We start from the raw sequence: 18593 nt of genomic DNA on the forward strand, positions 1-18593 counted from the left end.
GAGAGGTCTGGATTAAGCAGTAAACTACGCCATAGCTGCATTCTGATGAGGTTTCTTCTCCTCAGGTAGAAGAGTTCAGCATATGCTCATTCCTATGCCCACCCATATGCCAGTTTCCTCTGCCCTGGAACCACTAGTATTTGAGAGTTCTGCTAAGGGATTCAGTGAGAAAGAGGATTAGTGCCCCAGAAGAGGAAGAGAACATAGGCGTATTGTGTATGAGATCAGGAAATCTCTCAAGAACCCACATAAGGGCCAGAAGGTCTTAGTGTAGAAACAGCCCCCAGCTGAATATTAGCCACAGAACATACTGACACACTCTTATCCTTTGTGCTCTTCTCCATTTCCCTGGAGTTTGAAATGGTAACAGAGAAAGTAGTGTTAAAGAATATCACTTCTGTTCCCTTCTGTCCTTTTGTCTACTCACTTTATTCCTTAGTAACCAGAGAAATGACTTATTTGACTGTGGTTTATGAATGGCCAGGAAATCATAGTAAAATTAATCCTTTTACTTATAGCTGAGTCAAAATGCCTTGTGTAGAAATAATGACTCAGTGGAAGTGACTCTGGGCCCCAAGATTCCAAAATGAACAAAGGGTGTATTTTCTTTGTGCCTAGCACACATAGACTCTTTATAGAAACGGAAATGAGGAGGTCAGCCAGAGGCTCCTCTGCCGCTGGCAATCATGCAACTGTTAAAATGTAACCCTTGGGAAGCAGATTTGGCTCAACTGATAGAGCATCTGCCTACCACATGGGAAGTTCAGGGTTCAAACTCTGGGCCTCCTGACCTGTGTGGTGAACTGGCCCACACGCAGTGCTGATGCATGCAAGGAATGCTATGGCACGCAGGGGTGTCCCTCGTGTAGGGGAGCCCATGCCCAAGGAGTGTGCCCCCCACAAGGAGAGCCGCCCTGTGTGGAAAAAAGCGCAGCCCACCCAGGAGCGGCACCGCACACATAGAGAGCTGACGCAGCAAGATGATGCAACAAAAAGAGTCACAGATTCCCAGGGCCACTAACAAGAATGCAAGAGAACACAGAAGAACACACAGAAAATGGACACAGAAAGCAGACAACAGGGGAGCATTGGGGAGGGGAGAGAAATAAATAAAAATAAATCTTAAAAAAAAAAAAAGGTAACCCCTCCTTTAAGAGTGAAGTGGCCCTAACTGCTTATTTACACCATTAGAGGAGCAATGATAATCTTCAAATCATTTATAGGCATACCTCAGAGATATTGTGGTTTTAGTTCCAGACTACCACAATAAAGCAAATATCACAATAAAGCAAGCCATAATTATTTTTCTCAGTGTATATAAAAGTTATATTTACACTATACTGTAGTCTGTTAAGTACGTAATAGCATTGTCTAAAAACAACGTTCAGACCCTAAATAAAATCTGACACAGAGACAAGAATAGCATATTCTTTTGAGAAAATGGCACCTATAGACTTTCTCAATGCAAGGTTGCCACAAACCTTCAATTTATAAAAAAATGCAATATCTGCAAAGTACAATAAAGCAAAGTGCAATAAAATAAGGTATATGGCTTTGGAATGCATCACACTATTTTTATTGTTCCTTAGTACATCTTACTTTTCAAAAATATTGGTTCAGTTTAATACTAAAATCATAATTCTTTGAATAGCCCTAGCCAAAAATCCAATAAACAGCTGTGAAGCATGTAACAGGCAAGAGCCACTTCTCAAAACTCATCGTGTCACATATTTATTTTTCTGAATAGACTTCTGCTCAGAGCCCCCAAGTGACAAGGCAAGAGAACTGGTTTAATTCTGGTTCCCTCCTCTCTCTTGGGCTACCAGGATCTGTCACAATCCACAGCTCACAAAGCCACATGACTCAGTGTCCACCACTATAGGTATCCATGCCATCAGGTCCCATATGAGTTCTGGCCACAGCCATGACATTTCTGTGCCAACAGCATGCAGGACTTCATGATCTGGAGGAAATCCCCTCTCTAAGCTCATCCCTTTCCAGTTTCTAGGAAGACACTCACCAGGGTTAGACCATTCTCCTCTCCTACTTTCTCCCCACCACATCCATCAACCCTTTCCTTTCCTATCATTTCAGCCTCCTTCATTTACAGGTCTAGCCAGATCCATCTAGCAGAAGTATGTTATTTTGCCAGAAGACTGTTATTGATGTTGATGTTGTTGCTGCTGTCTTTTAATTGAGCCAACATTTTAAAATTAGGAGATTTTGCACTAAAATTGAATGTATGACAGTAGTTATCTGGAACTGAGTAGAGACCACACTCTTTAGTTTGGGTCTGTCCATAGAATATCTGGTCCAGTGAAGGAGTCTGAGCTCTATCCTGTTTTCAGTAGGGAACCAGTGAAAAAGTTAACCTGGGGAATGACAAGATATTTTTATTTTAGAAAGAGCACATTGGAGGTAGTGGTGTGAAAATGCTATAACCGTAGGAGCAGAAACTGGTCAGAAGTCTACTGCAATCAGCTAGAGACTAATGATGAGGGCCTGACCTAAGACAACAGAATGAAGAGACTAGATTTCAGGTATATTTAGAAATTGAAATCATTAATACTTAGTGACTGATTGAATAACTGAGGATGGAGGGAAGGGGGAAAATGAATGATTATTGGCTTTCTGATTTAAGAGTAGGTATGAGTAAGTAATGGTATCATTTTTTCAAGGCAGGGAATTCAAGAGGAATATATTGGGGTAGAGAAAGTTTTATTATGGGTATTTTGAGTTTTGGGTACCAGTAGGTCATCCAGGCAAAGATCTCCAGAATTCAAGAGGGTATTTTAAGGTGGCTGAGTCAAAATGCCCTGTGGAGAAAGAGAGTCAGATACAGAGCTCCAGACAGCAATCAAAGGTGCAGGTGCAGTTTGGAGAGTTAAGAGCATATTAAAAGATGACTAAAGTCATTGGAACCAGTGCGATTGCCCAGAAAGGAAGTCTAGAGTGAGAAGAGAGGGTCAAGGACAAAACCCTGAGGAACAGCAACATTTTAGGAGCAGGCAGAGGAGGAAGAACTAACAAAGGTACTGGTGTGGACTGACTGAGAGAAATAAGAACCTAAGAAGACTGGTGACATGGCAGGAAGGGAGGAGGCTTCACAAAGACGTGGTGACCAGAGTCAAAAGGCACAGAAAGGTCAAATGTAATAAGCAGTGGGAAGTGGCCTTGGTGAAACAGACATTCGAGGAAGAAATGGAACATTAAGTGATTCACTATTGTAGTTTCTTTCAGCCATCGCCTGGCAGACTACAGAAAGAGATGCCCAGGCCTCTTCCCATTTCCTCACCAGAAATGCTTAATGGAACTCATGTTGTTGCTACAATGAAACTAGTTATCAGAATTTCCTTAGAAGCCATACTAAGGCACTTCTGTCAGATAGTAGGCAGGATGGAGATGTAGGAAGCCGTAACAGTCATAAAATAAGCTCTGGCTAGCCCTTTGACCCCAGTGGAGCACTCTTTCTTGCAGAGTTCGTGTCCATGCCAGCTTTATACTCTCCTCCCAAGAATACAGCCTCCACAGGTTCTGCCCAGGGCACTCAAGTATACTTAACAGATTTTCCCAATGCAGAGTTTCTTTAGTATTTCAAATTTAGTCATTGCCCCCCCCCCATAAATTATACTCAGTGCTATTTACCACTTAAGCTATACCCATATCTTTAATCCTTAACTCTTTTCTCCATCCCATTATTTACTCAATATCATGACCCTCATTCTAACTACCCAAAAGCCAGATCTTGTGCCCCACAGAGTCCACTCTTAATATTAGACATGCCTTTCATGTCCCTCCAGTATGCTGACTACAATATAAAGATAAGCATATAAAGTATGTGCATGATTACTGTTGTTGATGCCTTTTAACTCTGAAAAGACAATTTCGTACAGCTAATAAAGTATTAAATTAGTTTTCAGGAGATGAAATTCAACATTGACTCTGGCACTTATTAGCACTGAAAATTATCTTTGTAATTAGAAAAGCACTATACAAATGGGAACTATTTTAGCTGAATTTCCAGGTTGTGAGGCAATGTTAGGGAGTTACAGAGTGGATGTAAGTGGTCTTCTGTTCAGACAGTTGAAAATATGAAAAGGTAGCTATCCATCTGAATTGGAGGCATGGTATAGATAGCTCAAAATAGTACCAAATAAAAATTTTATTCTAGTTAACTTTAAAAGACATTATAATAAAAAGGCAAATATGCTAGGGGAAAAAAATCATAGAACAGATCCCAAAGTCACAGATAATCATTTTCTCAATCACTGTGAACAATTTAAATTAGGCTATATTGTATATATACAATATATATATGGTTCATTTGGTATAATGTTAAAAATTGAGATCCTGCTTCATGTTACACTTTTCTTTCCTATTTGACTCTGAGAGACTTTTTACAATTTACAACTAACAAATTTAATTTATTATTTGAAATTTAAAAAATTTTTTGGCTAACTTTTTTACTTCAACTGATTTCATTTGAATTTGCATTTTGGTAGTTCTCAAATTGCAAGTAGGATTTTCTTAAATGGGAAGAATGAAAAAAGTGGCTTTGATATTATTCATGCTTGAGTCACAACAGCTGACAAGCCCTGTGACCTTGGGCAAGTGTCTCTTTCTAAGAGCTTCAGCCTATCAACTGTAAAATGGGAGTAACCGTGACAATCTTGAAAGATTATTGTGAGGATTAAATGAAATAATATGTAAAATTATTAGCATAGTGCTTGGCCTACTGTAGTTATTTTTAATATTAATAACCTTTATAGATCACAGCTATCCCTCCCAAATTATAAGTATGTAATATGTGAGTAGAAAGGATTGCAGATTGCATATGATTTTAGGAGTCTTCCCTCAGGCAAACACTGATACATATTGGGTGAAGGTCCACAATCCCTTACATGCAATTCAGAAAATCAAAAGCTAAAAAAAAACAAAACACTTAAGTTTTTAATAATTCATTTGACAGCAAAATAGGCCCTGAACTCATCTGACATTTGACATTTAAATCTTGATTGCAACTAATATGAGGTCTTTATTTATTTCATGTTGTATGAACTTTCCTATGTTTTGCTATAAATTTACTAATTTTTATTATGGTGTGCTGCCCAGTTCCCACTGGAGGTGCAACATATATACAGTATACGTTCTACAATACATTTCTACAATCCAAAAAACTTGAATTTTGAAACACAACTGACCCCAAGTATTTCTGATGACAACTTGGACCTGTCCTTTCTTTCTTGGTCTGCTAACATCAGGATTAGGAAAAGGATAAGGATGGATGGAATGAAACAAAAATCATAATGTTTTCAATTATTTAGAATCTCAGCGGAAGGCCAAAGAAGTTTGCCAGGTGTACTCAATGAAGCTACGCTCCGGCTTCACTATAAAGAAGAAGGCCTGTTACTTTAGGAGAAAAGTAAACAAAAGGCATCCACCGAAAGCAGGTAAGGGGAACTGTACACTTCATGGAAATTCTTTAATATAGTGACAGACATCTATTTGCCTTCATTTTTCACATCTGGATATATATTTTTCCCTCCTGGAAAAGACTAAAGATAATGGATATTTTTTAACCATTAAAAAAGGGCACATAAAGTGTTTTTATTAGCATGGGAAATGGTTTAATGTTAAGTGGAAACAGAGTATACAAAATTATACATACAATACATTTACATTTTTAAGTGATTTTTTTAATTTACAGAAAGGAAGTAAACAAATATATTGGTTGGCTTTTGGGTGTTCAGACAATGGCTGACTAGTTTTCTTTCTTCCTGATCTCCAACGGGTATGCCTTATGCGGTAGTAAGTGTGCCAGGAAGCCTTCATCTCTTCAGGTCCTGGGGTGGCCAGAGCCCTGGGGTCAGTCACCCCTGGCAGCAAGCAAACTCTACTGGAAATCTTCAGAGGCTGGTTTTGTGCAGACTGGGAACTGATGGCCGGCCCCTATCCCCACCTCTGTCCTGTAGGTGGCAAGCACGAGGAGCAACTTTCTATGATCGCTGTCTGTCCACAGCCGACACTCCTAGACACTTCCGTTGTGCAGCACTCGCCTGAGATCCGGTTACGAAACAGCACACCTGAACGTCCAGGTATCATGGAGCGGGGCGTAGCTCAGTGATTGAGCTCATGCTTCACATGTACCAGGCCCTGGGTTCAATCCCTGTACCTCAAAAAAAAAAAAAAAAAAAAAAAAAAAAAAATTCCAGGTATCGCAGGTACAATTAGTCTTGGGGGAGGAGCTGGAAGGTAAGACACAGGACACTGGTAAGTGTTGCTCCACACAGCAGCCCCAAGTCTGTGCCTTAGCATGTATCAGAAATGTCCATTTGCCACTGATGTATCCATTTAGTATATAACCAGGTGCAAGGTCACTGTTCTAACAATGAACGTGCATTCTATAGTTTAGAACTATGGTATTATTTTTGAAATGCTTGCTATGGATTAGAATTTCATATACATTATTCCAGGGGTAGGGGTGGGATTTGGGGGGATCATCCCTTAGGAAAAATACCCAAGGAATTTCAACATTTAAAAATTTTTTAAAATTTATTTCTCTCCCCTTCCCCTGCCCCCACCCCAGTTGTCTGTTCTCTTGTCTATTTGCTGCGTCGTCTTCTTTGTCCGCTTCTGCTGTAGTCAGTGGCACGGGAATCTCTGTCTCTTTTTGTTGCGTCATCTTGTTGTGTCAGCTCTCCGTGTGTGCAGCGCCATTCCTGGCAGGCTGCACTTTCTTTCACGCTGGGCGGCTCTCCTTACGGGGCGTACTCCTTGCACGTGGGGCTCCCCTACGTGGGGGACACCCCCGCGTGGCACAGCACTCCTTGTGCACATCAGCACTGTGCGTGGGCCAGCTCCACACAGGTCAGGGAGTCCCTCAGTTTGAACTGCGGACCTCCCATGTGGTAGATGGATGCCCTATCCACTTGATGGAGTCCACTTCCCAATTTTAACATTTTGACAATAAAAGAAAAGGACCGTCATATTTTTAAATATAACTTCAACTCCTATACGTTTTAAATAGTTGTTAAAGTGGTTTAAATTTTATCTCCTGCAGTCAAAGTTCCACGTATGCGGTGACCATCAAGAATTGATCAGGGGAAAGCAGATGTGGCTCATGCAATTGGGCTCCTGTCTACCATATAAGAGGTCCAGGGTTCAAATCCCAGAGCCTCCTGGTGAAGGCAAGCTGACCCATGTGGTGAGCTGGCCCCACATGGAGTGCTGGCCTGCATGGAGTACTGCCCCACACAGGAGTGCTGCCCCCGCGCGGGAGTGCTGGCCCACACAGAGAGCTGCTGCAGCAAGATGACACAATGAAAAGAGACACAGAGGAGAGATAATAAGAGACACAGCAGATCAGGGAGCTGAGGTGGTGCAAGAGTATGATCGCCTCTCTCCCACTCCAGAAGGTCCTAGGATTGGTTTCCGGAGCCACCTAATGAGAATAAAAGCAGACACAGAAGAATACACTGCAAATGGACAGAGAGCAGACAATGGAGGGAAGGGGAAGAAATAAATTTTTTTAAAAATCTTTAAAAAAAAAATTGATCAGGAATCACGTTGCCATTTCAAGCATAATTCCTGATATAAATATCTTAAGTTCCCAGAAGCATGCTGAAGTTTCCCTTTAAATATTTTTAAGTAATTTCAATTTAAATGCACATATACAAATTCAACAGTGTTCTCCTTAATATTGTTATATTATTTTTCTCGGCATAATTCTATAATGCAAAAAAAGTCATGGTTTTTCCCTCCAGCCCCATATCGGTAGTCCCTAAATCTGTTCCAGTTTATCCCAGCATGTCATAAAAAGATTATCATTTTCCATGTGGTCTGTGATTTTTTAAAAATTGGGGGCATTGTGCTAAGTGTCCCCAGTTTTTAGCTAGAGGATAGATTGGGGCATTCCTCAAGACTGTCAGAAGACTCTGAGTCACTCCACACCTTACAAATGGGTAGTCATTTATTCATGTCTATCAAAATACAGTCTTTTCACACACATGCAAAAGACTATTTTGATGGACATGGATAAATGATAATTTTTTTTTTAAAGTTTGAGATCTGAATGTGATTTCTAATTGAATCGGACATTACTGTTTTAAAGCTATAGCAAAGTTTAGAATTTCTACTTTTTTTTCCATTTAACTGTTAACTATGAAATTGTTCCCCATTGTGGATGGGGAAGTTTTGTTTCTCCTCTTAGTATTTGTTTCTATAAATGGAAATAAAATTATAAAGAAAAAAATACAGTCTTTGCTTGCCCACAGTTTCCTAGACCATGTGTGGCACCTCCTGTGAGCACACTAATATGTCCTCCCACGGCCCTCACACAGGAGGCTGGCAACTTTCATCCCACTCAGGCGCTACACCTCAACCTTTGAGCTACATAAGGGTGTGTCGCCTATCTCCTAAAAGAACAAGATACTAACAAGGACAGACAAATTGCCACTCAAATTGCAAAAAAAAAGTAGAAAAAAGTTTACAATATAATTGTTGATGGGAACAAATTTTTTTAATTTTTTATGGCAGGAACTTTACCTATTACAGAATCTTATGCTTCCCTGAGTACATACAACGATCGGTTCATCACTTTTGCTTTTGAAGGAGAACAATATCAGATCTATGTGGAAGACTCAGGAAAAGACCAAAAGAAAGGTAAAATATTTCTCCTTCCTATAATGGTACAATGATACAAGAAAAGTAAAGTAAAAAATCAATCTACTAAACCATAAGTAATAGATTAATTCAGACAAGGCAAAATTGATTTTATGCTAAGTGCTAATTTCAAAGCTTTGGCAGTGGGTACCTGAATATCACTATGTTGAGAAGGACTCTAAAGTTTTGTTAGGGCTCATCATGGAAGATTGCTGATATTGAGAAGTGGTATCTGTTGTGAAAGATGGAAGGAGAGACCACATGCATTTGCTATCACTAAAATGCCCAATAAAAATTTCCAGCCTCATCACTATCATTAAAGTTCAACGTCTAGTAAGAGAATATACCCAGGCTATGAGCAGTATTCTAAATATTTTATTAACAATTGTGTTGAGGAGTTCCCACTAGAATATTCATACATTTTGAGACCTTTCTCAAAACCACAAGTTATGCTTTTATTAGCATCTAATAAAATTGGAGAATATGTTATGCATATGTCTGAACTGAAACCTTTTGATAATATTATATCTTAGCAAAGGTATTTTATGCATTCTCTTTCAGATACAGTACTATTACGTTACCACGACTCTAAAATTCCCTCAAATGAATCAGGTAATTTGAGGACTGGCTATGTATAGTGCTTGAATTCTTTTTTTTTTTTTAAGATTTGTTTTTTATTTATTTCTCTCCCCATCCCCCCCCCCCAAGTTGTCTACTCTCTGTGTCCATTCACTGTGTGTTCTTCTGTGACCGCTTCTATCCTTATCAGCAGCACCGGGAATCTGTCTCTTTTTGTTGTGTCATCTTGTTGTGTCAGCTCTCCGTGTGTGGGCGGCACCATTCCTGGGCAGGCTTCACTTTCTTTTGCGCTGGGCGGCTCTCCTTACAGGGCGCACTCCTTGCATGTGGGGCTCCCCTACACGGGGGACACCCCTGTGTGGCACAGCACTCCTTGCGCACATCAGCACTGTGCATGGGCCAGCTCCACACGGGTCAAGGAGGCCCGGGGTTTGAACCACAGACCTCCCATGTGGTAGGCGGACGCCCTAGCCATTGGGCCAAGTCTGCTTCCCCTAGTGCTTGAATTCTTAAGTTTGTGGTAAAGATAAATCCAAAACTCCTCCACAGGAAAGGAAGACATGAACTAGCAGTATCAGAAGGTGACTCCAACCCAAGCTCTTCTTATTTAATCCATCCCATCTATTCTGCAATTTAATAGATAGGATACAGGTTTGGATACATGTAACAGAGACCCAAAATAACAGTGGCTTATGCTAGATAAAACTTTATTTCTGTCTTGGCCAGCACTGGAATAGCAGTTCTGCTTGGCAGGTTGCCCAGGAGCCCCACTCCTATCTTGTGGCTCTGCCAAAATCTACATGATTCAAGATTTCTCGCCATCATGATCATATCCCAAACAACAGGACAAAGAAAGATGGATATATGCATTCCCTTTCCCTTTAAGGGCACAACCTGAAAATTGCACCTGACACTCTCACTCACCCCACACTGGTCAGAACTTAGTCACATAGCAACACTTACCTGCAAGAAGGCAGGCTGGGAAAAATTCTGTTATTATACAGTTGGATATTGGGAGAGAACTATCTGTGGTTTTCACATGCAGACAGGAAAGCTGCATGAAAGGTGCCCATTAGCGTTACAACTCTCCAATTAGAAAGCATAACTTCAAGGGATATAGAGGTGCCCTTTAGCTATCCATAGTAGTTTCATTTGAGTGCAAATATTGTACTTAAGAGATATGGTGCCATCATTTTAAATGACATCGTGAACTCTTTTCCAGTGTTAAATTCATTTAAATTAAATCAAACTACAGTACTTAATCTTGTAATTTACAATTTTTTAATTGTAAGGTGATGATGTTGATGGTAAAAAGTGGATGGTAAACCTGAGCCCTACAAAAAACCCAGAACTCTGTCTACACGCAAACAATGAGAAGCTCTCTGTGGAGGTAACAGAAATATTTACTTAATTATCATGACTGATTTGACCCATTTGTGTAAATTTGGGTGTTTTGGGATATTTTGCAGAGGTTTTGTTTGTACTAGTGTACATAAAGACAATCAATTACTACTAACAATTTGCTTCTGCGGTGGGATAGGTAGGAAAGTGGTCTGATAGGTAGGAAAGTTGTTACTGAAACTCTGATCTCCATCAGCACCATGATATTACCTGGGAACTTGTTTGAAATGCAGAATTTCAGGTCTCACACCCCCTCAACTGAGTCAGAATCAGCATTTCAACAAATTTCCAGGTGATTCACATGCACATTAGAGTTTGAGAAGCAGTGCCACATAGAATGATCTCAAGTCTTTTCTATTTGGCGTTAGGAACTACTATGTTCTTCCAAGAAGTTTATCTTTGTAAAATATAATATTGTTAGGAGAATGCAAAAATAGTTTACACTCATTGCCTACTGTAAGAAGGGTTGTAAACACTCACATATGCCAAATTTTATGGTTAACAAAACAATCTACATTCTGATCATAGAATGTACATGATCACTGCACATTTTTCTTCAGTTAGTAAATAGCAGTATTATATTGGTCATGAGATGGGGGATTATAAACATCTTGAGGAACAAACAAGCCAAAAGTGGAGGCAAGGGAGAAAACATGAGAATATACTATAGAATATAAATTACATAAGCACATAAATTTATAAAGCTAACTAATAAAGCCGTAGAAGGCATTAAGATAAACTCTGGATGGTAACTAGCATCTTTTTTCTTTCCCTTATCAAAACATTCCTAAATGTGTCTAACAGTGTTTGGCATATATACCTTCTCAAAAAAAAGAGTTGATTCATACTGAACTATTATTATATACCAAACACAGTGCTAAATGTTTTACAAGCACTGTTTTATTCAATCCCAACTTTAATTCTGTGATGGAGTTATTGTGTTAGTCAGCTTTTGCTGTGTAACAAAACATGCCCAAAACTCAGTGACTTAAAATAATAATAATTTCATATTGCTCACATGGTTGGGGTAAGTTGAGGGATGGCTGATCTATAAAACTGGCTGACTAAAAATTGAGGCTTGAGAAATAAAGCAATATGCCCAAAGAGGAGTACAAATCCAGAATTGCTGCATCCAGATCTAATCATTCTAAGTCATACTTCCTCTCAAAGTATATTGGCTATCAATGAAAATCAAATTCTTTGTTCTCTGAACCTCCACTCACTTCTTCCCCCCTCTCCTCTACTACTTAGTAAACAAGGTAACTAGAATTACAAAGTCATAAATGAATATTCCCCTTTAGTTTCTAACACAGGGCGGTTGTCTCTGTACTTCCCACTCACAAATTGATTTCTCTGTTTCCTCAGCTCCATAAATATGAAAACCTGATGCCAGACCAGGCCTTCTTTCTCCTCCAGCAGCAGTCCTCCATACATTTTTCATTTGAATGTAAGAGCAATCCTGGAATGTTTATAGGAGTAAAGAATAATCATCTTCAGCTAATTCAAGTGGAAAGTCACTCTGAGGAGTCAAATAGAGAAAATATTATGTTTAAACTCCTTAAAAACAATAGTATGATGGAAAGCTATAACTAGCCCAAACGGCTACCATTGAAGAGGGATGACTGGTAAAGAAAGAGATGGACAACATCTATGGGAAATGGAGACCATATGTTATAGAATTGTTTCCTATTATGTGTGAAAATGTTTCTCATCTTTCGGTTTTTTGTATTGTTCTTTAAATTTCTCTCTGCATCAGCGTATGTTCAATATAAGTTTAGGTATGCTAAATAGGTTATTGGGTAAAAATTTTTGCAAATATTCTAAAAAGATATATTTGCATACCTTTTAAAAAATATATAGATTTTCACACTTACAGTCCACATTTAGAGAAGGGAGCTCTAGGGACTCTGGGGAGGAGCAAAGTTCATAGCCCAAGTCTCTCTTTTGGCAGCCTGTTTTAAAAAGCTACACAGAAGCACAGTTTTCCTTGATTCCAAACACTAGGTTTGAACATTAGAGCTGCTAAAAAAAAAAAAAAAGAAAACCAGATGCTATATGGATTGACCATTTCTCAACTGGAATAAAACACCAAGTTAGTGTTTAGATGCCCTAGGTAACACTCAGATCAGCTCTTTCAGACTGTCACGGGTTGTGGAACTTCAAATACCTACATAGGAAGGCAGGTAACATAAATGTATGAAAAGGCAAGGATAATAAAAAAGATTAAGAAAAATAAATCCAATATTTGTAAAGTGAATAATTTCATCCCTAATTATTCCATTTTTTTGAATTCTGATTTTTCATATACTGAGTTTACACAAGGCATTCATACATTTGGAAGTGAAATAAATTTTAATTCAATCATAAAACTGGAATCATTGTGAATATCTGATAAACTAAAACATTTTTTAAAAGACCATAACATATTGGGTAGTGATTCTCATGTGGGATCCAAGTACCGTGGTGAGGACACAAGTCCTTTAACCTATTAGAGCCCAGATGAGACACAGAATTAATATGACAATATTAATAATGGGCTATCCATCATGTCTGTAGCATATCATATCTTTCTGACCCCAGCTTCCAGAGATCTATGATTTTGAGGCACTCATTGTCATTTAGATAAATATCTTCTAATTCTTGCTTCCTATGTATACAACAAGTCTTTTTGTTGTCCAGCATCCCAATGACCCTGCCTATTGTGGAATATCCATTTAACTTCTGTCCCTTCTCCTTTTCTTCTGGCCAGCTGTGTCTTTGTTATATCTCTTGCAACTCTGGGTTTTATTTCCATATCACCTGATTTTTGGATGCCAACACCTTTATTCTACTTGGGCTATCTTCTGTTGTAGAATTTTATATAAAACTATTGAGGGTGATGATTGTTTGGGTTTTTGGTTTTTTTTTTTGGAACATCTTTGTTATTAAGGTAGTAAATTAATACTCAACCATATAATTTTCAATTTCTAAAGAAATACTTTTTGCTTGTTTTAAAGCTCTAACAATTTCTACTACAATATTTACAGGTTTAAAACTTATAATAAATGTTAAACACAATAAAATAATACTTATAAAATATGACTTTTCCCAAAATTACAGGCTTTCAGGAAATTTGCTGAGACTTGTTGTATATAACTGCTGGTATACCATGAGATTTGAAAGGCTGGGAATTACTGTACTACAGCATATAATTGTAGAATAATATATCTTGGTATCATTACTTTGTCAATTATTTTATTATAGAGATAAAAATAGAAACAGAATCTATATAGCTTCCTCTGATAAACACTGAATGTTGCCCATATGCACCTATATGATATACTTAAAGTGATTATTAAGCAATGATATAAATTTATCATTAATTACATTGTTTATATTCTTGAATAAACTGTATTTTTCAAAACTTATATAAGGGCATAACGATTTTATCATAAAATGACTCAATATCCTGAAATTCTTAAGTGAAAATAAGTATACCCCAATCCATCAATGTTGGTATCTGGAATAGATCATCTGTCTAATATTTTTTGTGATTCAAATCTAAAAAAGAGTTGAGGTGGTTTTGGGTGGGGTAGGAAAAAAATCACTAATCTAATTAGAATGCACCAGTTTGATTTATGTCTAAAAAGAGTGATTTATTATCCCTACTTCTACAAAACAATAAAAGCCCCAAAATGTGCTGAGAAATGTCATGGTGGATAGGGAAATCCCCAGCCAGGCTACTCCAGTGAGAACTGGAGCAGGCTTGTCCTCGAACCCCTTCTCGGCCCACAGTATTGCCTGGACAGCTCAGAAATCTTGTCTTCTAGCAGGTAATTACTAGATACTTGCCATGTATATTGGATCTGCTATTCTCCTTGTCCACGGGAGCTTAAAACAAGTACAATATGTACTAAAATTCCAATTGTTCAGTAACAAATGTGGGTTTGTGATCAAGGAAAGAAATAGAACTGAATTTTCTATTCCCTTACCCTACTACTGTTTCAGTTTCCTTGGCTGCTCAAGCAAATAACATACAATAGATTGGCATAATCAATGGGAATTTATTATTTCACGGTTTGAGGCTAAAAATAGTCCAAATCAAGGCCTCATCAAGGCAATGTTTTTTCATGAAAACTGGCAGTCTGGCACTGGCTACCATCAATCCTTGGTCCTTGGCTTCTCTGTCACATGGCAATGCACAAGGCAGACTTTCCTGGCCTCTCCATGTTCTTCTAGGAATTTCAGCTTTTGGCTGCTCCTGTCCTCTGTCTGCCTGAATTTCATTCCACTTACAAAGGGGCTTCAGTAATAGGATTAAGACCCATTCTGATTGAGGAAGGCATACCTTAACTGAAGTAACCTCATCAAAAGTCCCTGTTTGCAATGAATTCATACCCACAGGAATAGTTTAAGAACAGATTTTCTGGGGTACCTAAAGCTCTAAACCACCACAAATACCTACCCCTATCTATTCATATACCTGTTCTCAAGATCATGTTGAGAAAGTTCGTTCTCCCTGCAACTCTCAGATAAAAGGGAAAAGTTCAGTTGTTCCAATTCCCTTAATAGTCAAGGATAGGGCTAGGGAGGTTGGGAATTTTAAGAATGGATGCTTGAGATGGAAGCAAAAGTCAGCTGGTAGAGATAAAATAAGCTACTTCCTGTTCTGGTGCCAGGATGATGAAACACCTATCCAAGTCCAATTACAGTCCCTAGTTCAGAGGGCACTCCCATAAGGAGAATGCATGAATCACCATCCAGCATATTAAGAGCATGGGCTTGGTTCTCTGTTTAAGGGTTTGCAAGTTCAGCAAGTTATGTAACCTGTTTCTTCTCTGTAAAATGGGAAGTTGCCAAATAATGTAGTTGCCTAATCAGTATCCGTCACATATGCTCCCACTTCCTTACCAACAGAACTTCATTTTGTACAGGGCAGCAGTGTGCCCAACTGAAAATACACGCCTTCCCAAGACTCCCATGCAGCTAGACATGGCAGCCATCTGACATAGTTCTGGACAATGAGATATAATAAGGAAAACAGTTTGAGAAAAGCTTTTGTAAAGGGACACATTCAACTCGTATGCCCTCTTTCAGTCTCTCATTCCCTCCCTTTTGTCCAACCTGGACCAAAGATGTGAGGCAAAATATAGAGCAGCCAACATCTGTCCATGAGATGGTGAACATGAGGACAAAGTCTACACATTAACATGGTAGGAGGGAAAGATTGAAGAGCCCTGGTGCAGCAGACAATATTAGTGTTCTTCCAAGATCCTGCTGGAGTCCCTTATACTAAATTCCATGATAGCATTTCTCTGTGTGCCACAGACTCACTACCACTACCACCACCATCATCTTCTGTGTGCTTTCAAAAGTCAGTACTTGAGCTCTTCTTACAAGGACTTTCCTGAGATTACTAATGCTGCTTTTTCCCTCTTGCACAGACAGACGGAAGGGTTGCAAAGTTTCTGAAAGCCCAACTTCCTTGCCTTGGGTTGGAACAACTCTATCTTAAATTATACTCCAAACTTCCCCTAGGTAATTCATACTGAAGCTACTCTCTGCTGAACTTTAGCATGAGGTCATATTCTTGCTTAGGTTCCTGTCCCAAGCAGGGAACCCCTTCCCTGCTTCCCCCACCCTCTTTTTAGTGTTTCTTGGAAAAGTTTTCATTATAACCACTTGCTCACAAATCCTTAACTTAGAGTCTACCCCTGGGGGAAACTAACTTAAGGCACTAGGTCACATGTGCCACTGTTGAGCCATCATAATTGTCTTATAGTACTTATGGCAGTCTGCTTAAGTAGGTGTCGGTTTTCTGTTGACTACAGCTTAAAGCAAAGTTCACCTATAGAGCACCTGCCTCATGGGCTGCACTTAGAATCACCTTGCACACAGCAAGCACTCGGTGAATGATAGCTTGGAAAACAGGGCAAGCCTGATTGATATTAACTGAGAACAATTATTCTTAGGTACAATTAGAACTTAGAAAGCCACTACTAAGTGCCTCCAGAACTTTTAAGAGATGTTACTCTCTTAGAAATAAAGGGATAAAAAATTGGAATGGGTGAGTCTGAAAGCTGAAGAATAACCCATAAACTTTATAGATATTTATCTGATTATACTCCTTAACCTACAAATAAGTATATTATTTCATGTTATCAAATATTACATTATAAATATAAAAAATTTAATAATAAAAAATGAAAGGAAGACCCACATTTCTTCAAAAGAGTATTGGATAAAAGTACAAATGTTCCAAGATACAGGAAAGGGTAATTGATAATGTATATAATAATTTATTAATATTAAATAGGTCAGAGAAACAATAGAGAAATCAATGAAACCAAATATGCCCTTTGAGAAAATCAATAAAAATGATGAAACTTTAGGAAGACTGGTGATAAAAAAAAAAAGGACACAGATTACCAATATCAGTAATGAGAGAGATGACATTGCTACAGATTTTAAAGATATTAAAGGGATAATAAGGAATATTATGGATAACATCCTAATAAATTCAACAAGTTACTGAAATAGACAAACTCCTTGAAAAGCACAAACAACCAAGATTCAGTCAAGAAGAAACAGACAACCTGAATAAGCCCTATATCCTTTAAAGAAATTGAATTTGTAGTTTAAAACCTCACAAAGAAAATTCCAGGCTTCAGTGGTTAATTCTTCCAAACATCTAAGGAATAATTCTATTCAGAAAATTGGAGATGAGGAAATACTATTGAATTCATTCTATGAAGCTAGATTACTGATCCCAAATCCAGACAAAGACATTAAAAGTAAACTACAGACCAGTATCCCTCATGAACATATATGCACGAATTCTAAGAAAAATCTTAGCAAATACTTTCATAGTTTGTAACAAATATTTCACAACAATGCAAGCCATTGGTGGTGGGAGATGTATTGGGACCTTGTATGATGATATGCAAGCTTGTTTTATAAACTCACAAATTTTATTACACATTTATTGTTTATATATGTTCGTGTATGAATATGTCAATAAAATTTTATTTTTAAAAAATCTTAGCATATGAAATCCAACTATATTTTTTAAAAGTACATACAATATATAAAAAGGATTTGTAGATAAAAACAGATATAAAAATACATCATGACTAAATGGGATTTATCCCAGGAATGCAAAGTTAGTTTAATATTCAAAAAATCAATCAATGGGAGATCCAAGACAGCAGTGCAGGGAATGGCAGGTTGCACTCATTCTCTAGAAACTGTGGGAAGGTAGGCAGGCTTGCCAGGTATAAGGGAAGCCAAGGTGTCATGATGTATAGGAGAGAGAAGCTGGGGGGGAGGGGGCTCCCAGATGCCACTGGGGTAGAGGGGTGCTGGCTAGCCACCCCAAGATGAAGGGAACACACCAGCCCAACCAGGAGGAGAGAAAAACTGCCCAGCCAGTCCTGGGGAAGGAGAATCCACGCAGCTGGCTCTGGAGGAGAAGGGAGCTGCTGGGGAGCAATCCCACAGGCTTGTGCCCAGCCTGCTTAGGGTAGGGAGAGTACCAGGCAAACCAGGGCAGGGGGGAGAACTGAGGGAACTTAAGACGTTTTCTCTCTCTCTCCTTCTCTTTTTTTTTTTCCTTCATCTGGATACTGGCGGAGAGATTAGCTGTGGGATGATCGACTGGCAGGTACAAGCATCTGGAGAGGAGTAAATCAGTGAGTTGCAGATGGCTAGAGAATGAGGCTTGTTTTGGTTTGGTTTGGTTTCTTTCCCTCTCTCTTTTCACACAATACCTCCAGAGAGGAGGGCATGGGGTGATCAATTGGCCAAAAGAGGCAGCCTGAGAGGAATTGCCTAGCCAGTCCTCGTGGTCTGAAAGGGAGACATATTTTCATTTTCTTTTGTTTTGCTTTGCCTATTTGTTTTTTCTTCTCCTCTTCCTTATTTTCTTTCCTTCTTATTTTTCTTTTCTTTCTTCTCTTCCCATTTCTTGTCTT

At 38.7% G+C, this 18593-nt stretch overlaps 1 protein-coding gene across 3 annotated transcripts in view; it reads left to right on the top strand.

The window, feature by feature from the left end:
* The window catches only part of IL33 (interleukin 33), a 61788-nt gene extending 44124 nt beyond the window's left edge, over positions 1-17664 (top strand). For all 3 annotated transcript variants that reach the window (XM_004457382.5, XM_058301834.2, XM_023588438.3), the window contains exons 3-8: positions 5325-5450; positions 5973-6095; positions 8536-8661; positions 9223-9273; positions 10533-10630; positions 12007-17664. In XM_004457382.5, coding sequence (XP_004457439.2) covers positions 5325-5450; positions 5973-6095; positions 8536-8661; positions 9223-9273; positions 10533-10630; positions 12007-12234 — 752 coding nt within the window. In that variant the 3' untranslated portion in view covers positions 12235-17664. The remainder of the gene's footprint in view (positions 1-5324; positions 5451-5972; positions 6096-8535; positions 8662-9222; positions 9274-10532; positions 10631-12006) is intronic.
* The last annotated feature ends 929 nt before the right edge of the window (positions 17665-18593 follow it).

This window comes from Dasypus novemcinctus, chromosome 8 (assembly GCF_030445035.2).
Source record: "Dasypus novemcinctus isolate mDasNov1 chromosome 8, mDasNov1.1.hap2, whole genome shotgun sequence".
Taxonomy (NCBI): Eukaryota; Metazoa; Chordata; class Mammalia; order Cingulata; family Dasypodidae; genus Dasypus; species Dasypus novemcinctus.